Source organism: Amblyomma mixtum, chromosome 3, assembly GCF_055824585.1.
Source record: "Amblyomma mixtum isolate Tamu chromosome 3, ASM5582458v1, whole genome shotgun sequence".
NCBI classification, from domain to species: Eukaryota; Metazoa; Arthropoda; class Arachnida; order Ixodida; family Ixodidae; genus Amblyomma; species Amblyomma mixtum.
The window spans coordinates 293,375,323-293,400,255 of NC_143014.1; the positions used below are offsets into that span (position 1 = coordinate 293,375,323).

Below are 24,933 nucleotides of genomic sequence, written 5' to 3' on the forward strand. Positions count from 1 at the left end.
CAGAAACAAACAAACATGCAATATGATGAGCCGGGACCCTCTCACCGCGCTGTTCCGGAAATAGTAAGAATTTATTAAATACTATGGATTGTGCAGCGTTATTTGTAAACCAGTTCACATCCAGCGATGTTTTCTAAACTCGTTATGTTACCTGTCAACAAGACTGGTGTTTGCACAAGATTCAGGGAAACGTATCAAATACCGACTTTGCTCTGGTTGTACAAAACTTGAACCAATTAAGTTGCCAGCTTTTGTATGAAGGCAGCCCAAAGTCTGCACTTTTACTCACTGTTGCATTCCTTGACAGTTCGCCTCATGCATGGAAATTGCCTCCACTGGCTCAACTTTTCCTGACGAAGCACAGATGACTATGCAGACATTTCTTGAAGTGCTACAGGCTTAAACCTAAACTGATTATCATTTCCATTAGTCAACTCGATATTAGGATGTAGAGCAGATACGAGATGCAGGTGTGCTTGCAGACAATGTTGCACACTGCAAGTCAAAGGAGATGATTCGTCATCTACTTTTGTTTATTACAGGCTATAATGGCATCAATGCTTCTCCAGACAGCTTTTCGAGATGTCGTGAGACAGCAGTAAATAAAAGGCTTTTTTAGTTTCTTTGTACTTGAGGACCAAATATAGGCTGCAGTGTAAAATTAAATGTACCTTTTCTCAGAAACAAAACACAGTATGACCGTGAAACTTTGCACACTAATTGCAAAGGATAGTCCTTTATACGAAAAATAATAAAAATGGGTTTCTGTGCGCACCTCAAAAGAACAAAATATATTACCCTCCTTTGACACCAACCGTTAGAGACTTCCCAATGGATTTTTTTTTTTTTGGAATAATTTGCAACGGATTTTAGTAGAAGTTGAGAACATTTCAGCATAATCAGTCTCATAGGTTCGAGAAAAGATACATCAAAGTTCCAAAAAATTCCAAAAAAGTGATTTTGGGAAAAACGCACTCTTATGATGCACACAGAATACAACAGATCAAAATACACCACAAGAATACGCGCACTTTCTGGCTATTTTAGTATCTTCCCCATAGCCTTTCTTCATGTTTCTTTTTTTTTTACGCCATTCCTTGCTTTCTGGTGAACTTCCAATCTCCCCTTGCAACGCGTTCCTTGTCAAGCCGGTGCAGGCCGCCTATACAGAATACACCTGGCGTGGTGCCAAGTGTTTTCAGGACGTCAATACGTGCACTATCCACGTCATAACAGTACGCTACACAATCACAAATGGCCAGTTTCAATGTGTCACTCTAAACCAATGTTCTTTTCGGACAGTGGCTCCAGGTCAGCTGATTCAAGGAGTCAATGCTGTTCTGTGTCCTGCCGTGCAGGCACTTGCTTAGAAGGCCTGTCAACGACAAAGCTTGGAACACCGGCTTAACAGCTTCCAGAAAAGCTGTTGGCAAGCTGCTTTTATAGCAATATTCCACAGGATTTCCTTCACTGAGGGCACGGCTGTATCCAGACCATGATGATGCTCCCTTAGGGCACAGTTCATGATTTGGCTTTTCATCAGTAGACAACTTATAAAAATAAATTGCCCACATAGCGTTTCACATATTCTCGAAGCTATCGGTGTTCTCACGTATGGCCTTGCCATAATAAAATTGCAGCAGTCAATGTCCTTTTCTGTGAGACGACCTCTTGCATCCATCAGACAGCTTCTTACCCCACAGGGTAGTATTGAGGTTTCTAAACATGGTCTCCATGCGCTATGTACATGGCCAACACACTCGTGCTTTTCAGTATATTTGCTGTACAGTTCTGGTTCTTTGACAACAAGCTATGCGTTGCTGTCCCTGTCACCAATATATTTCGTGTACATAACGCCATGCTCTTGAACAGACAGCGCAAAAATCTTCACAGCACCCGCAGCCCCCATACCTTCAGGTGATCCAATATGCGTTTCTGTGCACTCTTCTTGGCTGCAGTCAGATTGGAAATTCCTTGAGCACAGATGGCAGAACTTAGTCTCCACTTCGCATTCTAGAACCTTGCCGCTGTCCTCTGATATAAGTGTGACGACGCCATGCAGGGATGAATGCCCTCTCTTCGTCCACGTTCCATCCACAGTAGCCGCAATTCCCTCCGGTTCATTACTCCCAGGCGTGTCAGCTTTCACCTCGTCAACAGCCCAGGTGATGCTTTGTGAAGCAACAGCCTCTGTTGCATGAAGTAAGCGCGAAGTGTACAACGCAAATTTCGTAGGCGGCGGAGGCATGTTCATAACAGCGCATATCAGATGGCCAGCTAGCAGTCCTTTCGCACATATTTGTAGCACATAAACATTACCGTTGGTTTACTTTAAATGTGCCTTTTTGGGATTGCTTGGATGTTTGGAATGAGCTTGTCTCGCTACATGCATTGCAACAAACATTCATGGTGCACGCCAGTGCACTTCTCCCACCAGTGTGTCCCGTTAGGTTGAGCTCACCTTTCCTGCAGTCTTGCACAACGCAGAATTCTGACGAAAGTCGCGGAGGATCTCAATATCAAGAAAGCAAAATCCTCAAGAGGTAGCTGCTTCCACGTTAACAGTGTCACATGGCGCACTCTCACCTATTTTCGAGAAACTAGCCCTTCGACACACTGGCTCCTCGTTCGCGTCTTTTCTTGTCAACTGATTGCCTCGAAACTTTCTCTTCCTCGTCCGCTTTGAAGCTGTTCTTGCAACAATCAAGCACAATACGCGGCGAAACCAAGGTAGATGAAGCAGGCAAAATGCTAAACAAAATTCAGAAAGCACGTGCGCAGATCTGACAACAAGAACCAATGACTTCGTTTCAATGCACTGCAAAAGCACACCTAGTGCGAAAGTTTGGAATTAAAAATCGTAAAAATGGCAGACATTAGATTGATTTAACCGTCTTAGCCATATATATTACAAAAATGTAAATACATACAAAACAAATGATGAAAAACGATGTGTAAACAAACCGCCGAGTCAGCCATTTAAATGGTGGACTCGACAATCAATGTCAATGGTTAAATTCAGTGGTGGCGCCCGTGCGCCCAGAATAAAATAGTGTTAATACGAACTTGTATGATTCCTTACGCAATAACCACTTCCTGGTGACTGCACATCGGGTTGAGCGTCTCGGTGAGAAACATAAAGGCGACGAGAGATGCCGTGTGGATTATTCCGGATTAATTTAGACCGCCTGGAGTTCTTTAACACGCACTGACATCGGACAGCACATGGACGTTTTTGCAATTTGCCTCCATCGTAATACGGCCGCCGTGATCAGGATTCAATCTCGCAACCCTAGGATCAGCAGCCGAAAGCCAAAGCCACTGAGTCACGGCGATGGATGGAATAACCACTCCGAGACATCCACGCGATATCAACAATTCATGGCAATGAATGTTAACTGATTTTTTGTTGTTGGCCAGTTCACAGTAAAACGTCGTGGTATCAATCATGCAAGCGTCTGCAAAGAAATGACGCTGAAAACTAATTCCTCTCTGCAAGAAGTGCAGTGCGCTTTGCGCACGCATATAGGTTTTGCAGCAATCAGCCTCGCGTTGGAACCATAAATGCCATCCCAGTTGAAAGAGGATCAGCGTAGTGCTTTTTTTTTTCTCAGCACATCAACGGAGCTTGACTAATTCGAACCTGATTTCTTGTGAAACAGCACAACGGCACAAAGCCAGAGGACAGGAAAGGACGATACACAGTGCTGTATTACAAGAAATTTCTATTTCACAAGAAATCATGTCAGACCAACGTGCCCATCAGTTATTGTTAATTCGAACCCTTAACTCTAGCAGTTGAAATTCTACAAAATTTCGTGCTGCCTTTAGTAGTTCCAATCCGCAGCGCTGATATCCTCTGTTGTTCCAAGCATGCATTCACAAAGCCGTCAGCCAGCTTCAGCTGGATACACTTTCAGGATATTTTCCTTCGTGGGGGTGTGCAGAAGAAGCCTGAGCCTTTAAAAATGATGCGTATGTCTTACGAGCAGTGGGAGGATCAAATGACTAGCATATGCTTGGTAGATCCACTCAAGCTCATAGGCCAGGTTCGTGAAGCAGCTCGGTCCACTGGAGTTCTGCAATGAGAACCCCACCCATCTGATCGCCAAGCAACTCGTAAGAGATTTGTTTCTCAGTAAAGTTCATCCTCTGTCTCTCTCTCCAAATTATGCTGTGTGCGCTAACGCGCGTCGAGAATTTGGTTGTGGCTTTGGCTATCAAGGTATACATATGGTTTGGTTTTTGCACTACGGCCTTCGTACTACATCCTTCTTGCTTCACCTAGACCGCATGTGTCAGCGTAGAGATTCCACCTCGCGCAACTCTTCCGTCGTGCACGCACACAAAGCTAGGAGAGCGTCTGCTCCCGCGGCAACCCGACCTTCTATAGCTGACCGCTGCGGCGCTGGCTTCGCGCTCCCAAACTTGATCTTGGATTCTCTATAATGCATTTTTGGCGCTAAAATAAAAACAACCAAAGAACGCCACCGTAACACAATTTCAATTACAGATTATAATATGTTACCAGTAATGAAAAGGAAAGAAACAAAATGAATTGCAGCGGAAAATTACAATCTTCTAGCGCAGTATTATAGTGAACTAGAAACATCCACTGGAGATCATTGAAAATACCTTCTAGTCCACTGTACGCAGTATATATTGATAACACGAATTTATGAAGTTGCTCTCGAACCAGGAGGGTTCACGCGATTTGCCATTTCCGGTATACCACTGCCTGGGCTGTTAGTGTTAACTCGGGAGGTAGCTCACGTTCTCCTGCAGTGCGCGCAGTCGTAGTTCTTTGTTGCTGAAACTCTGAAACGAGCATAAGGTGGGTAATCGCGTTTTATTTCTTCTACACAGGGCATCTGATACTCAACATTATTTTGTAATAAGGAGTAGAAACATCTAGCGGCGTGTTCAAAGAGACAGTGTAAAATCGGCCGCATTTGTAATGAGCCATGGCTGTCTTACTTCTCTCGAAGACAGCTAAATCGCTTTGGATTAGAGCTTGCGATCAATGGAGGAAACGTAAAACGGGGCTACACTTTACATGATGTGGAATTGGAACGTATTGAAGACATGACAAAGTGCATACTCTAGTCACACTTTCAGTGTTAGGGCTTGCTTCCCTTGCAGAAGGTAACTTGTGCATGCAGTGTGAATGCGAATGTAAATTCTTAGCAGCCGTTGAAAATTATGTTCCTACCCTTTTTTTGGTCATCAGTGGTCGTGGGCGCCTACAATGCGTGACGAAAGCCTATCACCACCTACGAAACGCAAGGTAAGTACAACAAACGTAAGATTTTGTTCGAAGCATGCATTCACAATGCCGTCAGCCAGCTTCAGCTGGATACACTTTCAGGATATTTTCCTTCATGGGGGTGTGCAGAACAAGCCTGAGCCTTTAAAAATAATGCGTACGTCTTACGAGCAGTGGGAGGATCAAATGACTAGCATATCCTTCGTAGATCCGCTCAAGCTCATAGGCCAAATTCAAGAAGCAGCTCGGTCCACTGGAGTTGTGCAATGAGAGCCCCATCCATCTGATCGCCAAGCAACTCGCAAGACATTTGTTTCTCAGTAAAGTTTATACTCTGTCTCTCTCTCCAAATTATGCCGTGTGTGCTAACGCGCGGTGGGAATTTGGTTGTGGCTTTGGTTGCAGTTCCATTGCTACAGATGGGGAGCGCGAAAACGAAACAATACATCGCAGCACCGTGCGCGCCGTATGAGATGCAGTCTCCGAGGTTCATGCTTGCATAATCCGCATTTGCTCATCCCATGTGGTTACTAGGAAATGAGTCGGTTCATAAATTATAATTCACGACAATTGTGAACCACAGTCACCCTGAAAACACCATTTGCACCACAGCTTCGCTTACTCCGCTATCGTTCCACAAGCCTCGTTTTACTACTCGCCACGTTCCTTATCGTAATGACTGAAAACGATAAGCGCACAGTTGCAGTGCATATTTGTGTATATTGCTATAGGCCTAAGCAAGGTCGAGCGTGTGGTCATCATTCTCGGAATGATCTCAAATATTTCTGTGGGTCATTTGAATTTTTTCCTGCTCCTTGATGAAGGGTTTGCAGAATACTTGAACTCTACAAGCTCGACTATGTCCTTTTTTAGATTTCTGAACCTAAAGTTGTTTGGATTATGCAATATCTTATAAAAGATGCTGCAAAATTTGATATCTTTTGAAGGCATTTATTGCTCATAAGTGCTTTGTTAGTTGTCGAAATAAAAAAAGAAGCATTAAACTTGCGGCTCCTGTGTCACCTTAGGTTCTTGCTCACAATAACATGCATGGACCCTGGCATCTGAAAAACAGAACATAACGTATAGCCAGATTAGATAAAAGGATGATGCACAAGGAATATGTACAAAATTGTACAATATGAAGCCACGAGAAAAGGGCCACACCAGGACAAAAAAATTATAAGGACCAATTTTGTTGCCATCATTAAACACTTGTAAATGAAATCAAAACAATATTCTTTTCTATAAAAGAGAGATAACGCATCTGTCCAATTTCCATTAGTGAAGTGTGTTGCATTTTACCTGTCATGCATAATAATGAATTTTAACCTGGCTCTTGCTAAGTGATGCGCAAGGCATGGGCTTTGTCAAGTTGCGACGACAGCCCACCGCGGAACTATATCACAGCTTGCAGAAAAATTTTACACTGTCAGTTTAAAAGGTGTACTGTCTTGTTCCCTTTCCTTTTGTTGCTGTAACCAGTCAGGCTACCGTATTTTCCGGTGTATACGACACACCCGCCATATATGCAGGCTGTTATCGAAAAAGTTGGTATATAAGACGCACCCGTGTTTAAGACGCACCCGTGTTTAAGACGCACCCGTGTTTAAGACGCACCCGTGTTTAAGACGCACCCGTGTTTAAGACGCACCCCAATTTACCCAGTTAGGCTAGTGAGGCTTAATTAAACACGCTTGCGCGACCATCGCGAAATGCACCGTACCTGTGAGAAGTTCCTAAGCTATGCTTAGTGATCGAAAAAGGCAACACTCGTGCCATAGTCGCCCACGTTGTAGCAAAAAAAGAAAGAGAAACAAATGAACTCTTCTTATGTCCATAACATTTTATTTTTACTTAAAACCTTCGGAGTCCTCATCTTCGGATGCGCTATCAAAAAGTCTGCCCATTTCTGGAGGCAACACGGCTGAAACATTCTGTTCGCACTACGTACATGGAGCAAAGTTGCAAAGGGTGACTAAAAAAGAATGCCGGCTTGCCTTCGCTTGTCTTCACACTGGCGAGAAGCGCGACTGTCGCCATCTTTTGGCATTTCACATTGCTTTTGCTTGGGGCCTCCGAAACGGCCATGTGTTTGTGATCCCGGAAGTCGTCATCCCCGCCGTTTCATGATAAAGTTCACCTAGAAAAGTTGCGCACGACGTCCCGGTATTGAAGTAGTAACAGTGTTACAACCGCGTTATTGGTAGTGATATTTTTTCGGTGAAAAAGCTTGAACTTGAACCTGAGTAATTCCTGAACTCGCAAAAAAAAACCACGAAAAATTCGCATATAAGACGCACCCTTGTATAGGACGCATCATCAAGATTTTTGAAAAAAAATCCGTGTCTTATACACCGGAAAATACGGTATATACACGATGTTACCTTTACATTTACCACCTGAAAGCAACAGTCACTGTACTTTAGTGTATGGCTGCCTTAAGGAAGGTACATATCATATTTCCTCAAGGCAATCTTGGTCAGCAGGCAACAGCACATAAACCAATTTAGGCAGTCTTAAGAGGGCAGGTCTGGAAGTGGAAGGCATTAGAAGCATCTTTTTCAACTGGATAGCTCTTGCAGATCAATGCATCATTCGGGTGGAAGCACTTGTGACCATCACAAGGTGTACAACACATGTACTGACAGAGTAACGCATTGCTTGCTTCAAGTCTGAGAAAGCAGCATAGATGACCAAAAATATCTGGAATTACATAAATAATTATAAAAGGTGTTTTCTGCAATGTCGTGAAAACCGAGACACAGGACCAGAAGAAGACGCACATACTTTTGGCGGACTTACAAGTGATTTATTTTTGGCTCATCCATGTACTTTAAGCCATTTTCTCGCGCAAGCGCCCATGCAAATGAAAAAAGCAAGTCCGATCATCTTTCCATCCTTGGCAAAAGGCGCCACTCTATCTCTATGCTAAGGACAGATGGTTCGCTTATGCAGGGCTGCTCATTCTTTTTTATTAAAATGCTTTAAGCAGTTCTCGCTCGTGCCAGGACTTCCCCCTGCTAGTAATGCTGGTGCAGTGAAACAGGCAAACATTTGCTACAGTCCTTCACATGTAACTCCAGGTAGCTCCCTGTGCCCGCAAGCAATGTGTGTCCTGAGGCATTCATTCAGGCATTGCCCAGTCTGCCCGATGTTTACTTTCCCACAGCACATGGGGATTGAATACACAACCCCCACCGCACACTTTGTGAACTTCATTTGGTGGTTGGTCTTGCAGGCTTGTTCTCTTTCACAGCCAGAGATGCGGCGGGCCCAAAGACCAGACAGCTCATGAGGGGGCTGAAAACACCATGTTGGCACCAAATTTTTCTGACACTCTTTTCAGCCCATGGCAAATTTTATGGAAGTACGGGATCACCTCAGTGTTTCTAGTCCCATACTTCCTTAAAAGTTCCCATAGGTTGAAAAGAGTGTCCAAAAATTTGGCATCAAGTTGATTTAAACCCCCTGTAAGCTATCTGGTCCTTGAATGCGCATCTACGACTGCGAAACAGAACAAGCCTGCAAGACCAACCACCAAATGGAGTTCACAATGTGTGCAATGGGGGTTGTGCATTCGATCCCCCATGTACAGTGGGAAAGTATACATCAGGCAGGCTGGGCAATGCCTGAATGAATGCCTCAGGGAACATGGCAAAAAGTTGCAAGCAGCCACAAGTACCAACCTTGCTTTGCATGTGAAGGACTGTAGCAAATGCTAGGCTCTGTTTCCTGCACAAGCATTATTAGCAGGGGTAAGTCCAGGCACAAGCAAGAATGGCTTGAAGCACTTCTAACAAATTATGAAAAAGAATGAATGGTCCTGCGTAAGCAACTGCTCTGTCCTTACCACAGAAAAAGAGTGGCACTTTTTTATCGGGAATGGAATGGCGACTGGACTTCATTTGCATACCAGCTTGCAACAATAAATCAGCTGTAAGACCGGTGGTAGTGTGTGTGTACTTTCTCATCAACCTGTGTGTTTTCGATGCGTTTTTTTTGCTGCAACACAAAATAAAATGTAACAAATTTGGTAAACATCATAAGCTATGATGCATGATATCATCATCATCATCAGCCTGACTACGCCCACTGCAGGTCAAAGGCCTCTCCCATGTCTCCAATTAACCCTGTCCTTCGCCAGCCGCGGCCACCATAATCCCGCAAATTTTTTAATCTCATCTGCCCACCTAATTTTCTGCCGTCCCCTGCTACGTTTGCCTTCTCTTGGAATCCACTCCGTTACCCCCAAGGACCAACGGTTATCTTGCATTTGCATTACATGCCCTGCCTAAGCCCACTTCTTCCTCTTGATTTCAACTAGGATATCATTAACGCGCGTTTGTTCTCTCACCCACTCCGCCCGCTTCCGATCTCTTAACGTTACACCTATCATTTTTCTTTCCATAGCTTGCTGCGTTGTCCTTAACTTAAGCTGAACCCTCTTTGTTAGCCTCCACGTTTCTGCCCCATAGGTGAGTACTGGTAAGATATGAATAGTGCCAGCTTGCTGTGCTAAGAGCTGCCAAATTATCAGATTACTCACTAGTGCTTAAACCAGAAATCGCTGAAAAAAAAGATTTCAGTCCCACATCTTGTATTGTGGCACCCTATATTTATTTATTTATTTATTTATTTATGTACATACTGCAGACCATGGTTAGGTCCAAGCAGGACGGGCACTGTACAGACTGAGTACATCAGAAAAATCACATGGCGAAAAAAAAAAAAAATATGAACCCACTAAATCAAGGAAGCTGAGCAGAGGTCGGGTAACCGTCTTCATACTAAGAAAAAGTACTTGATTTTCAGTCATGCATATTATTTGAATAAATTTTTACTGGTCCTGAAATTCCAACCTTTATCGGAAGGGTCTTCCCCATTATTTCATACTCATTTACCTCTGCAAACGTTCCATAGTGAGGGGGCTGCTGGGTGGATAACAGATGTTGAAACCAAGAAAGGCTCCAAGGAGTCCCACTGCCTTGTCCAGACTGGTTGTGGAGATGCACTCCTGTCGACTGCAAGGGCGAGTAGGTGGACGTCGCCCACACCTGAGCCTGCATGGGAACAAAATTACTAAAACGTAATACTACTCAGTTAAAAGTTGTGTTGTGCAATTCATGACTAACTAAGACTACGCATATGGTAAGCTTGGTGCCATAGGAAAAGCATTAGAGATTATACTCGGTTCACCCTTAAGGGGACAGGGTAAGCAAGAAATCTGGAAAAAAATCAATTTTTAGTTTTTTTCTAAATATGAAAGTACATTCTTTTCTGCATCATTTGATGTATCACACTCCATTCTGTGCAATTTATATCGACCTGAAAAAGCTATCTGAAAGCAAAGCGGTCAGTGACACACCCCCTTTACAAGCGGTGTGTTTTCTGCGCTTTTACCAAAAACTAAAAAACACGAAATGTTCTCAATTTTAGCTGAAAGAGAAAGCTCTCTGGCAACCATCCAAGCTCTCTAGCAAATATCCAGAACCCAAATGAGTCCTTTAACAACGTCGTATGGGCGCGTGCTCCAAAAAATGTCTTTGCGGGCCTACAGACATTGAAGATTGCTACATTAGATGCTGTCCCGACCTTCAATGATGGTGCCATCGCAAGAACTAAGGTTCTTGAGGCATGCGGACTAAGTCCGGGCAGCAACACTGTCCGCTGGCTGAAGCAAGTCAATCGGCGTCGAGTTTACTTCGCTGATCAAGCTACGCAGCGACAAAACAGGCACGAGAAGCTAAACGGCAGGAAAAGGAGCACCAAGCTGACCTAGATGATAACTATGCAGCTATGCCTACTGAATAAATTGGTGAAAATGAGTTGGCTAAGTCGAAATCTTGGGATTGAAGGTTTTGTTTACTTTAAACTCAGTTTTCTCAAAACAAGATTTTTTGATACTTCGGTACCACTATTTTCGAAATGACAATAGATATCAAGCTGACTTTTTCTGTGCATACAGTACACATATGTGGCAATTTACTGTACCAAAATTATCAGCGTGCGAATAACATTGTTTATTTTAAAATAAGAATATGTACAAAATTTGGTCAAAATTAGTGTGTAGAAAGTAAAAAAATCACTAATAATTTCATTTCCCATATACCAAAATAATTTTGGTACAGCGGCTAGAAGATGAAATTCTGAACAAAATATAAGTAAATATCGTGCCGCTATCTTTATTAGTTGCTGAGAAAAGTGCACCACAATATGCCCCAAATGCATGGGAAAGGCTCTCGGCTCTCGAAGGCTCTCTGCGTGGTCTAGCCTTATCTTTTTGCTTGCGAATATGTATTTCTAGCAAGATGCTGGTTCTAGAAAATCGGGGCCCACTTGCACGAAGCTATCTCAGCTAGCTGCAGGTAGTACACCGGACCTCGAAGTTGCCGCGCCAAGCTACGGCCAGAGCAGCAGGAACATACATCAACCAGCGGGCCGACCGCCGCCGCCTCGCACGGCTGCAGCGTGAGGAGCCGGGGCGAGCACAGCCGACCGAAGAGCTGCAGGACAGTTCCGGACAGATGGGAGAGGCGCGGCAGAGCGCGAAAGTAAACGATACAGGCATGCTCGAGATGTCCCGGCAGAGACGAAGGGAAAGGCGAACGCACCTAGAACAGGTAGAGGCAATACGGCAGTGAACACACGGGATCATCGCGATGCGGGCCGATCGAGCCCCTGCGGCTATTCTAAAAACTGGAGAGAGGGCGCGTCTTGAGCAAGACGGTACGTGCGTGCTATACTTTTGGAACAGTAAGAGTTTTAAAAACAGTGAGGCCGATTTAATTCAAAAGCGGAATACGCACCTAAGGAGCAATATGGGGTGCCTGTCACACCACGATAGCACGTTGTTTACAACGGCCACACGCGCGCGCGATCGGCTCGCATCGCAACGGGCTCGCGTGTTTCCTTCACCTGTGTATACAAGCATACAAGGCCACCTTTCGTGTTAGGTAGGAGCGGGCTCACAATGAACGCAGAGAAGAAAGTTAGCAGTGATAGTAGCCCTTGAGTAGGAAAGCGGGCGAGCGAGCACAGCGCGAGACGAATCCACGACGGGCCCGAGGCGGAAAACGTACGCCGGCCGCCGCGGTGCGCACCCCACGACGGCGCGAGCAATTCACCGCGCTTGTGTTATACACCACGTACTGAAAGAAAAATGTAAGCAAATATAGTGAGCATGCAGTACACCTACCGTAATCAGGCGCACTTGGTTCGAGACTGCAGCCTCTTCCATCAATCCAAGCCTCTCCGTCTTCTCACCAACGCGAAAAAGCAAAATGACGAGACAACACGGAAAATGCCAACGCCCGCACAAACCGACCACCCCAAACCACACGAGGAAGCCAAAGGAGTTCGCGCGGCGTCAAATGCGGCCGCATCGCGATAGGTCGTTGGTCGTATGACGTTTGTAAACAGCAGCTAATCAGAGGGACGAGAATTTTGTTTATTTTTTTTGAACTCGTTCCTCTACCCTCTCCCCCTGATTCACGCCGAAAGCAGCGTCTTTTCAGAATGACGCTGAGGCCCCGTCAAAATTGACAAAAGGATGACCGTCAAAGTGACAGCTAGTTCTTACATTAAAAAAAAAAAAGCTACTGGTAATATGATTTGCTAACTTGAGAAGTTTCTCTTTGGTTTCTGTAATTTTTAGTGTATTTCATATAGTACACATTGCTTGAGAGGGTTTTAATCAATACGGCTGTACGGATTTCTCAAATTTATTTAAGCTCCACTGTCGGCGCAAATGGTTTCTTAAAAAACTTTGCTAGCATTGGAATGAAGCCCTGCTGCCGTTGTAACGATCATTTCCGTAAGCAGCCAAACAGAGTCTTTTTAAATCTTATGTTCTTCATGGGAACCGGTCTTGAGCACTTGATTACATGCGAGAACAAACTTGAAACTGCTTCTGATGCTTTGTGTTTGTTATCGCAGTATTTACCGGTTGCCTCTTCCTTTGTCCTATGATAATAGATGCAAGCTCCGTGAGCTTGGGAAAGTCGGACAGTCATTTCCTGCGCTATGTTTAAAGTTGAACATTCTTCGTTAAAGGTTAGAAGAAAAACAACAGAGAATAAACGGGCTGAAAGATTTTATTACCCAGCGAATACCCAGCGCGAGCAGAGAGGCCACTGTAGTTGGCGTGTCGAGAAAATCGGTGTTGGTAGAGAGGGTCGTCACTGGCGCGAGTCACAACGATCGCACAGTATCGCGTGTTGCGTAAATCAGAGAAAATCGAAAAAAAATTCTCTCGGCCTAACCGCACGTTTGTTCGGGCTCAAATTTCGCACAGAGGTTGCATTTGACGGTCAATTTTGTTTTATACCACATTTAGATTGGGTACTTGCCTGATTCGGTCAGAATTATTTGGAAATCCCCATCGTCTGCGGCGACGATGAACCAAAACCGAAAGACTTCGCAGCAGTGGTACCCGTAGCGCCATCTCGTACCCATCGGAGAAACCCAGCTATGCTAAATTGGTGAGCAGATCTTTTCTTGGTGCTGTCTACTGCGAAGCAGCGCAAGACATCACCGAAAATGCGGTCGTACAGCGATCAAGAGAAGGCCATGGCCGTGACTTGGCTATGCGAGTCCAAGTCCTCCTACGCCGCCCTCCCTGGTAGAGAGCTCGTTTCTCCGGTGCATGCGAGTGGCGCCACGGGTACCAGTGCTGCGAAGTCTTTCGGTTTTGTTTTTCCGTCGCCGCAGACAATGAGGATTTCCAAATAATTCTGACCGAATCAGGCAAGTACCACACCTAAATGTGGTATAAAACAAAACTTACTGCCAAGTGCAACCTCTGTGCGAAATATGAGCCCGAAGAAAAGCGCGGTTAGGCTGAGAGAATTTTTTTTCGATTTTCTCTGATTTACGCAACAGTCGGTACAACAATGACGACGTCACTACAGAATTTCTCATTGGTCTCCCGGGTCGTGACGTCATTCCACCACCATTACCTAGCGCCTCTGAAGGAAGTGCGCTGAGAAGAGGAACGTTTGAGCCGTGACTAGAACCGCTGCCCCTCGAGTCGTGCACTGCCCCTCGACAGCTGAAGAACTTTTTTCATTTACTGCCTTCAAAGGTGCGGGGATACAGTGCAGAAAAAGTCGGGTGGTTACGAGACTGCAGAATGGCAGTGTACATTACAACTTTTTCATGGACTGATTTGCTTGAAGGGAGGCCTAGTGAGAAACAAAAATAAAAATTGTTAACTAATAAAAAAAACATGAAATAAAGAACAGTGTTCGTGTCTGCGAAGTTATGTGCAAAGAGGACCCCAGGCGGCTGAAGGAACCCATTGACGCCAAATTTTTATCAACGGATAAGAGTTAGTTTCACTAGCGCATCTTGTTGCATAGCGGCTTGTTGCATAGCGTTGCTCCTCGGAACGAAAGGAATGCGTCAGCTGATGCATTTGGCGCTGCCGGCGCTGATGACCCCATTGATCCGCGCGTGGAAGTGTGCGTGTGGCCTTTATCCTGCTTACAAAGTGAACAACAAATCCTCTGTAAGCTCCAGCCGCCGCGGTGGCTCAGTGGCTATGGTGCTCGGCTGCTGACCCAAAAGACGCGAGTTCGATCCCGGCCGCGGCGGCTAGAATTTCTTTGGAGGAGAAATTCTAGAGGCCCGTGTACTGTGCGATGTCAGTGCACGTTAAAGAACCCCAGGTGGTCGAAATTTCCGGAGCCCTTCACTACGGCGTCTCTCATAGCCTTAGTCGCTTTGGGACGTTAAACCCCACAAAACCAAACCAATCTGTAAGCTCCTGAGCACGAAGGTGAAAGTCTGCCATTTCTGCTGGCAACCACCGCAACTGAAAAAATTGAGGAGGCTCTCTAAAGTGTTGCAAGGCGCACTGGCGCACTGTTTGGCATTGATTTCTTTTAAGGCGGAAGCCTTTAATGCCTCATCTACAATGTACTAGAAAGCATTTACCTCATCGTAGTAAGCAGTTGTTGTCTCACGCTTTTCAATTGGTCGAAATGGTCCTGACGTCACAGTGCGCGAATTTCAAGCGGGGCCAATTGTACTATGGCTAGTAACCATGCAACCACTTAAAGGGATGGTAGAGTGATGCTCCAAGTAAGTGGGACTGAGTTTAGTTAATTAACCAGTTAGCCTAATTAACCTTTCTAGTCAGACCAGATAAATAAATAAAACCGAGTAGGAAATTGGTCGAGTTGGGGAATCGAACCAGGGTCTCCGGAGTGCGAGATGAGCACGCTGACCAGTCCGCCATTCCAGCTCGATGGTTTGGGATGAACAAAGGCGCGTCTAGTGAATACGATGTCTTCGTTCACTCTCATCTTCCTCCCTTCCCGCTACGGCGAGGTTCAGATATGTCCACCGAGATATGAGAGACAGATACATTTCCTTTCCTCAAAAACCAATTTACCGACGAGCAAGGCGTAGAGCTTAACGGGCGATGGCGTTCTGTGAACTCCCTGGCAGCGTTGCAAGACGCTGTCTCGTTCCACTCTTTGAGGTGAAGCTTAACATCTTAACCACGCATCAGTGACACAAGCAGCAACACCGCGCTTAAGGCTTCTGCCTCACCGCACTTTAAGTCAACGAAGTGCCCCCTTGAATTTTTCGCTTTTTTTTATTTTCTAATTTCCATCATCAAGTATCGTTAAAATACACGATACACCATAGGCGCCGACTGCGGGGGGGGGGGCTGAATGGCTCGAGCGCCCCCTCCCCCCACCTCCGGAGACTGAGCGATGTAACCTTTAAAGAAGTAACTTTCCTTAACATTCTGAAGAATAAATCAAAACGCTACTTTCCTGAAGTCGTTTCCTTCTTCGTCCAATGTTATCCAACGTCTCGATCTCCAACTGTGCGATCATTTCGCGATGGATCCCACCATTTTCGACTTAATTGCAAGGCATCATACCGATTATCGATTTGAAACTAACTTCTTCTAGCGTAATTGATGGTATAAATGGCAAATTTATACAGAATGCTAAAAAGTATAATTCTATGGTCATGAAATGCATATTCTCAAAATCGCATAATCGTGGCGTACTACTGAATTCATATTTGCTAGCGCTTAGTGAACACACGGGACAAGAACACAAATACACAGGACACAGATTACACAGATTTGTGTTCTTGTCCCGTGTGTTCACTAAGCGCTAGCAAATATGAATCCAAAAGCTTTCCAACTAGCCCAAGTTTCCGCCTTAATACGTACTACTGAAAACTGGAAGGCTGCTGTGGTCATACCAGTACTGACGAAGCCATTGTACGCGAAGTACAAGCACTTCCCAACTGCTGGCGAAGGCTCGGACTTTAGCTTAAAAAGAAAAGTTATCTCTCTCCCAACTGCTGGAATCGGAACAATGCGATAACGAACATGATGGCCTAGCACTAGCGGCCGCGTACAGTTCAACGGCGGGTAGTTATATCGCGTCTCCAAAAGCAGCTTGGCAATCGGTGAGGAATACGTGACCGTGTTGAAGAGCTAAGAAAGCACCGTCAAGGGTACGTCTCCAGTGCAGAGGCGTTGTGACGGAGTAGCAGGCGCGCATGACACAGTGTTTAAGACGCCAGCTTTGTCTGAATCAGTATTTTTGGCCGTAATATGGAAAATCCACTCACTACGAACGTCGGATACAACGAACACAATCCTCGCGACCGTCAGGTTCGTTATGACTTATAAGTGGGCTCGGCTGAATGAATGAATGAATGAAAGAATGAATGAATGAATGAATGAATGAATGAATGAATGAATGAATGAATGAATGAATGAATGAACTTTATTTCCGTCATCATGGGTCCTCACGGTCGGGGCGCAGCAATTAGGAGGGGGTGCCTCCCAGCCGGCTATCAGCACCGGAGACCGCGGAGAGAGTCTTGTAAGATGTCTCCGCCTGACGGATGATGAGTCTCTGCTGATCCGGGTCGTGGCTTCGGATCAGCGCTTCCCAGGTGGCAAGGTCTGGGATGATTTGTGTTTTAGCCCCAGGAGAATTCTGACACTCCCAAATTAACTGCAGAGCTCAGGCTCCCCAGTGTCCCCATCGTGTAGTATAAAGTAGGGAACGAATCTGTTCACCTGAAGCCTCCTCCAGGCTCTGCTCTCCTTTGGAGTGACCTATCCGGAAGTGAGAGTGTCCTCCTATCCAGTCTAAGTGTTTCAGTTATTTCTTTATACGTTATGAGAGGGTCTTTATTCCCACTCCGGGGCACTTCCAGGGCTGCGCGGATGTACAATTCTCGAGCGAGGCTGTGAGCAGCCTCATTCCCCGGAATGCCCTCATGAGCAGGAACCCATATGAGGGAGACCTCTCTGCTTGAGGGGTACCTTCTTAGTAATTTGGCGGCTTGACTGGAGACCACCCCCTTACAAAAGATGTGTCAGACAAGATGATCTTGGCTTTGGTAGGGACGCACGCAAGGGCAATAGCAGCCTCCTCTGCCACTAACGCATTCCTGGTATTAGCCGATTCTAGTCACTTCCTCCCCATTCCCATCAACGGCGGCAATGACGGAGGCGCCATCGGACCCACAGTCTGCGTCGCAGAAGGCTTGGGCTCGGCTGCACAGGGCGAATTCACACCTTTGAATTCCGCGCCTTACCTTTTTTTACCTTCCCTGTCTTATCCAGATAGATAGATAAATGCTTGAGGCCTCACTCTTTGTAACGGGCGGGCACCACTAGATTGAGCACCAAGACCAAAAAAAAAAGAAGATGAAAGCGCACAAGGAAATGAAGAAAAAAGAGCGCGCAAGAAAGTTTGTGACGCCATCTCTTGCAGCTACAGCTAATTGTGTTTGTAAATAACAAGAACGCTGGATATCACGCCGTTTTTTTTTGCGGGACGAGTAAGTCGCTTTTATTTTGACATGCTATCTTTTCAAATGGTCGTGAATAATGCAATTTACCATTCGGAACGTCTGAGTATGTTAAAATGAAAACGGCACACCAATTTTCATTGACATATCTAAGAAAAAGTGCTGTGGTGGTTGACGATCAGAGTGGACATGGCGCCTGCCCACTATGCGCAGTACTAGCCTCTATAATGCAGTGGCTTTTTTTTTTTTTTTTTGGGGGGGGGGGGGGTGAATGCAGCGAGAGTGGTACGAAATGGGCTTATTGCTTACATGTGTTGAAAACTATGCTTCTACAAGAAGAACGTTGGACGACTCAGGCGCTGAAGTGTTGTTCATGCAAATAGCCGATGGAGATCTCTCCAAAGAAGCGCGCGGCCGACCGGATAGTGAAGACCGCCAGATGGTCGCCAAGAACCGCCGCCACGCTGTGAGCCGCTGCCGACAAACACAGCGCGCTATGAGCAGTGCTTGAAATCAGGGGGGTCTCGGAGGGTTTTAGGCCCCTACCAATATTGAAAAGGGATCTGATGAGAACCGCCATGCTAGAATGTAGACTGCATGAATCCGAAGCAAGAAACCATTTTTATTCTTCTTTGCAGCGGTGGCCTGAACATATTTCCCGGTCTTTTTGAAAATTTCGCCTTGGTATTAGCAAGAATTACAAGCATGTTTTATAAAAACCAAAACGGAGAAAAATACGAAGTGGCAGCACTAGAAGAGGGGGATGAAAAAGGGAAACCCGTGCCCTCACAACACGTCAGTTCAGAGCTGGCCGCTCAGCTCCAAGGTTACTAAACAACAGTCAGCACACTGGAGGAGCGTGGGGATAGTTTCTTTGGGGTCTCTGACATACATTCAGCTAGCAACAACCTATAAAAATGATTTCTCCTCTTTGTGAAAACCATGTGTAAAACAGCTGCTTTCTCTCTCTCCTTTCCACCTGTGCTCAGATCACTCCTTCGATATACTTTAGCCTATGACGAAAGCAACCATTGGCCCCAACTTCGAAACGTGCCAATTGCACAACGGTGCCGACGTGAAGGCTGCACATCAAAAAGCCGCGTTCGGTGCCGGGAATGCCGAATTTTCTTCTGCCTCATAAGTAATCTGTTTCATAAGTCATGAACTAAAGAATAATTTTCTGGAGCATATACATTCACACAGCTAAACATTTATTCGTGTCTAACGATCAGTTAGAAAGTGCAAGCAAATGTTGAGATGTTGTACGTTCATGTAGCAGCTTTGAGGTGCTGTGTCCACATATGTGGACGCGAATAGAATATGCTCAAATATGAAAATGTTTGCGTAATGTTTTGTACTCCACTTACTCTACTGATCGTGATTTAGGCAAATAACGATTTTTCCTTCCAGCAGATTTAATTGGCGCCTAAGGGGCTATTACGCTTCGCCTTTCATCCTTTCCCTCACGGAGCGGTTCAGGTGCCCACCCTGAGTGTGAGGGGCTTTGCAGTGAGACAGTACTAGACGTTTACTTTCCTTATATGCGTATATAGACTCCATCTGCTCTGCACACCTCAATTTATGGCTAAAAGAAATATAACGTACGCCCGCCAAAATAGAAGGGAATGAAAAGAATTGCACACCAAATTGCACCTTAGCAATAGCAGCCTCATCCATGTCCTTCGCAGCTCCAGCGAGTTGATCGAATGTCTTTTCTGGCCCATTCTCCCAAGAAGCATGTAATAGGCGTAGATTTCGATGATGCTTTAATTATTATAGATTACTTGCTAAGAACTAGCTACTTCTGTTTGCAAAAATGCTTTCGTTTCTTTCTTTTTCTTAGACCTCAGTGATCGGCTGGCGGATTGTTCGAAAGCATGCCAAGCCTTTTCTTTTCATGCGTTTTATTTTCATTGATGGAAAGCCGAGGCAGAAATTGTAATCAGTCTCCACTTGCGATAGCCTGAGCTCCCCGCATACCGGGCATGCAGCGTAGGGGACAAACGTAAAAACAAACAAACAAGGAGGAAACCCGCATATATGCGGCAAACACAAGAGTACTGTCGGGGACTTTGGGAAAGTGGTTCAGGCCCATAGGTGGCGTATTTTTCAGCAGTCACATCATTTCTCTGCCACAGGTAAAAGAACACGAGTTTGACTTTCGCCTCCACAAGCGTGGCTTCGATCCAACAGCTAATGGCAGAGGCTCCACTTGTGGCTCACGCGCCCCGGAGACTTTTGTTCCTGATTGTACATCATTACTCAGTACAAAAAAGTTGTAAAGCAACATGGTTGTCAAACGTAAAATTCACTGTTACATAAGTATACGAGAAAATAAGTGCCAAGCAGTACGTCAAGCGTAAAGCTGACCTTTAGGTCGTGTGAGGCATGAAAAAACAGCAAAATTACTGTTGATACGTTGTTTGTTGTCATTTCAGCTCTTGAAGCACGCTGGTTATACGTGTTGTAATGACCAGAACTACGTATCGACGTTTATATTGCAGTTTTTTTCGTACCTCACGTGACCTAAAGGTGAACAACAGCCACCGTTCGGTTGCTGAAACCGAAACAGCATCTAGAAGATATTCAGTCATGAACTACTTAGTGGTCGTAGGCGGATATAACGGCGTGATCTATGTTAATGAATGTCTAAAGCATTATTTGAGATAAGAAAAATGAAAGTGAAAGAGAAGCTTACAGAGCAGCGATGGAACACTGGCACAGAATTTGATAGCCATATTAGTCATATTTAGTGCGAGAATGATAGGATTATTGCTTTCAGACAGCGTAAATTTGAAAAGGCATCTTGGTTATTATGTAGTGACTTTTTATACCTTGTGGCTAAATAATATTAATAAAGTTTCGGAATTTTGATGACAATGAAGCGGGCAAACAACTCCTCTATGTGGGCTCGGTATTCTACGCTTGCGATAAAACGAATCGTTTTTTTTTTGCACTCGATATAATTGTTGATTGTTTGTACCCGCGGTACCGTCCCGACCAAGAAGCGATAACTGACATTTAGGGTAAAACCAACGCTTGGTATTGCAGCGAAAAACAGCGCTTACACGAGACAGTGGAGAGTGGGGACACGTCACTAACAACCACATTTTATTGCATGTTCGTCACTCATATGCACCTCTTGATCGAACGGAAAAAAAAGGAAGAATGTGCAATAAAATGTGATTCCGCACTCTTATCCGTCTCGTCTAAGTAGTTTTCGCCGCGCGATCATGCACCAACCAGCCACGCTTTTCACCTTATTAAAACGTTTCGTAGATGATGACCTTGATGGCCACTGGTAAAAAACAAAAACAAAGAAAAACGAAATTTTGCAAGGACTCCTGTGGATTTTCAAGTTATTGATACAACACTGTCAACTTGGCCGTTCCAGCTCAATTTTTTTATTAAAATAACTCCTAATACGGAACCTGAAAAATTTCTAATGGAATTCCCCGTGCATCAGTCGAAGTTTTGAGGAATTACACGTTGCCTGGAATGAAATACGACTGCTTTTTTAGAGTATATATTATTAGCGAATTTGCCGCGCTGCAAGCCTTCAGACTCGCTAGTGACCTGTTTACTACAGGAATTATTGAAAGGAGGCGGTCACTTATGAAAAGCGCGCTAAGATGCCTCATTAATTAGTCCACGGGATGCTGCGTTCGGCCAATTACACATTTTACGTCGTCTTTTTTTTTCTTCCTACCCCACGGCTATCAGGTTGCCAACGTGATTGGCTTGGGGCTTGGGTTTCTAATAATCAGTTCTCCACACAGTACGAAACTTGGAATACTTCATAGCCTGAGTCGCTTTGGGCCGTTAAATCTCATAAACCATAAGCACAATACGAAACTGAGTCGTTTGTGCGAGCTGTAGCGCGAGATCCCGCGCGCAGTCAGAGCGGGGCGCGCGACCGCGCATGGCACGTGGTAATCGGAACGCCCACCCTGAAGGCTCTGGAAGGTTCTTTGGGCAGCCAGAACACCGCAATCAGCCCAACTGCATCTGCCGAGACTGCAGCCGTGGAACGCGACCTCCGGGTTGACAGTCCAAAGAACATCCTTGCGGGCGACGTGCCGCTTCCGTGAGTATTCACTAGAGCGTACGCAGACATACGCTAAGACGCACTGCCTCCGTGCCGGTGCGCAGGATACTACCTCTTGCACATCAGCCGAACGTGCGAAACACTCGCACAGTGCCGTTGCTCTTCCTGCCCTCTAGTTCACCGAGGCCTGCGAGACCTTCGTTAATCTCAGAGGCTTTTCTTACGGGCGGCCGACGCCAGCGAGCGCCGTCAGCTCAGGACCGCGCTTGTAATAGGCGTTGATAGAAGCGGTGGGAAACTCGGGCCCCACGAGCCTGCTCGTGAGATACTGCGATTTTGTTTGGTTTGGTTTATGGGGTTTAACGTCCCAAAGCGACTCAGGCTATGAGGGACGCCCTAGTGAAGGGCTCCGGAAATTTCGACCACCTGAGGTTCTTTAACGTGCGCGGACCAAGGCCCAGTCAGCAATTCACGCAGAAGAGGTTGCCATCGCTTTGGCAGCCTCTCACACCTCCTCCAAATACATAATCACCGACTCGCGAGGGGCTTGCCGTAACGTCACGCAAGGGTGGGTTACTCCCCTAGCTTATCGCATTTACCAAAATTGTAGCCGAGACTCGGATCCCGCGCACCGATCTCTCGTTTGGGCTCCAGGTCACCAAGGCGTCCACGGAAATGAGGCAGCCGACGCCGCCGCCCGCGCGCTCTCTCTCCGGGCATTTCCCACGGGACCCGACGCCGACCAGGACACTGATTTCAATCCGATTTATACTTTTAAAGAAATATGCGAGTATTACAAATCCACGCACCAAACTCTTCCCACCCCGTGCAAAGGGCTGGGGAAGGTCAACGAGCGGGTACTCCTGCGCCTGCTCACCAACACGATGTTGTGCCCGGCAACTCTGCAACATTTCGATCCTCAATTCGACGGGCGGTGCTCACACTGTGGGGAGGTGTCTGACACTTACCACATGGTGTGGGCCTGCCAGCAGAACCCATCCCTACCCCCTATCCCAAACCCCACCCGAGAGGACTGGGAGGCGACCCTGTCCGGTTGCTGCACCCTCGAGGCCCAAAGGGCCTTAACGCAGCGCGCCCGGGCTGCGGCAAACGCCAATGGGGTACCTGTCTAGGCATCCCACCTAGTGGTTGTAAGGGCGTGACCCTTCAGGTCAACACCTCTCCCTATGATTTAATGTTTTCACCACCACCACCACATCGCACAGTACACGGGCCTCTAGAATCTGCAGGTTTGTCAGACACCACACCAAGGCGTTATGCTTGCCGGTCTCAGACCACTAAGCGCCCCACATTGTCGCTTTAATGATAGTCTTTAACCTGTGCACACGTTGGCAAAAAGTGTGACGTTATGAAGTCCAGTTCGCTGCCTGAGCTAAGGCAGAACTAGCAGCACTAAAAACATTGACAAACCTTTAATTTTCTCATATGGGATATGGCTTGCCGGCCTGTGAGCCGTGGCTGCTTGATTGCAGCGCGAGTAAATGCATTGCTGCTATAATATTCAACATTTCTTTTAAATATGTCCACTTGTAATACTTTTTCCTCTTCGTCGATGCCGCGTCAGCAAACGTTTGTAGCGTGAACAGCGTCGTCTGCAAGCAAGCGCTGCACGATATGGGATTGCACCGCGCTCCACCGTCGGTCTCCACGGTGGCGCGGCGGCTTGCACGCGTGTCGTGCTCGTCCCAGTGGGGCACCGCACGAGTGCGCAGATAACTCCACGAGTGCCGTCAGCCGAAGACACCATAAAAGTGCTCATGCGATTTCCACTCTAACCTCCCGCTTAATGCTTGCGTATAACGTACGTAAGCGCTCATGACCTCGCACAACAATTCACTGTCGCTCCCGACAGAGTTGATTCAGCGCCGACTTCGCGGATTATATGGCTGCCCTGTCTTTGAAGAAGCTTAAAGAGCTCTCTATCGCTTTGTCCGCGAAGAAACAATAAGCCATCTCTGACGTCGAGCTTGAAGTGCGGCCTAGCCGCGCAACATACTTCAAAAAAGTGCGCCTGATCGTACGTCGTCATGTCGTGCCGCGCAGCGGTTTTTTTTTTTCACTCTCGACGAGTTTACAGAAACCGAGAAAACACCAGTTTGAACAAAATATAACACAAAGTGCTTGAAACAAAAGCTGTAACTAAAAATCAAGATGATGTTTCCAAAATTTGGAGGAATAACGCTGTTTGGTTGCAGTCGCACGTAATACAGCGCAGCTCAGTGCGACAAATACAGCGCGATTCGCAGGCAACACCGCGAAGCAACACTGCGCGCATGGCGGCGCTGTCGTGTTTTGGCCTGTGCTCGCTGGACGCGGCGGCGCGGTATGAAACCACGGATTGATTGAGAATCGCACGACCGCGTTCGGCTAGCGGTCGCGTCGATTCACGCCGCAGCCTTTCGGGCAAGCTGAAATCATCCACGACGGGCAGTCACCGTCCCCGACGTTTTCAGCGACTAGCGCCGGCGTCTGTTCATTCGCGGCCAGCAGCCACTCACCGCCTTCGCTCCCGTTGCTCGGCCTGGACGTCCGCTGGTCTCTGCGTACGAACGAGCACGCGTAGCTGCCTCGGCAGCTGCTGTGCTCGTAACTCATCGTCCGTGAGTGATTTGTGTGGCAGCTGGACCGGACATGGCCTACAGCGGCGGGGGCGGCGAGGACTCTACTCCCGGCGAAACGGAGCCGTCTTCGCCCGTGGAGATCACGCAGCAGCCTAGGGTGACGTTCGACGTAAGCGGGCTGCTCCCCCGTCGCCTGGGCCTCTCGGTCCATGCCCACGACGTTGCGCACTGGA

At 46.4% G+C, this 24,933-nt stretch overlaps 2 protein-coding genes and 1 pseudogene across 12 annotated transcripts in view; 1 reads left to right on the top strand and 2 right to left on the bottom strand.

The window, feature by feature from the left end:
- Window positions 1-10,324, bottom strand: part of LOC149355189 (uncharacterized) — a 173,380-nt gene extending 163,056 nt beyond the window's left edge. For both annotated transcript variants that reach the window (XM_089583697.1, XM_089583696.1), the window contains exons 1-2: window positions 10,171-10,324; window positions 6,290-6,330 (exon numbers count right to left, since the gene is read on the bottom strand). The gene's annotated coding sequence lies outside the window, so the exon portion shown is untranslated. The remainder of the gene's footprint in view (window positions 1-6,289; window positions 6,331-10,170) is intronic.
- The window catches only part of LOC149355191 (uncharacterized), a 149,432-nt gene that overhangs the window by 54,855 nt on the left and 69,644 nt on the right, over window positions 1-24,933 (top strand). For all 10 annotated transcript variants that reach the window (XR_016291478.1, XR_016291479.1, XR_016291480.1 and 7 more), the window contains exons 24-25: window positions 4-63; window positions 5,231-5,287. Coding sequence is in view for 7 of the 10 variants with exons in the window: in XM_089583688.1 (XP_089439814.1) it covers window positions 4-63; window positions 5,231-5,287 (117 nt within the window). In the remaining 3 variants the exon portion in view is untranslated. The remainder of the gene's footprint in view (window positions 1-3; window positions 64-5,230; window positions 5,288-24,933) is intronic.
- On the bottom strand, window positions 1,004-2,248 carry LOC149355202 (uncharacterized; annotated as a pseudogene).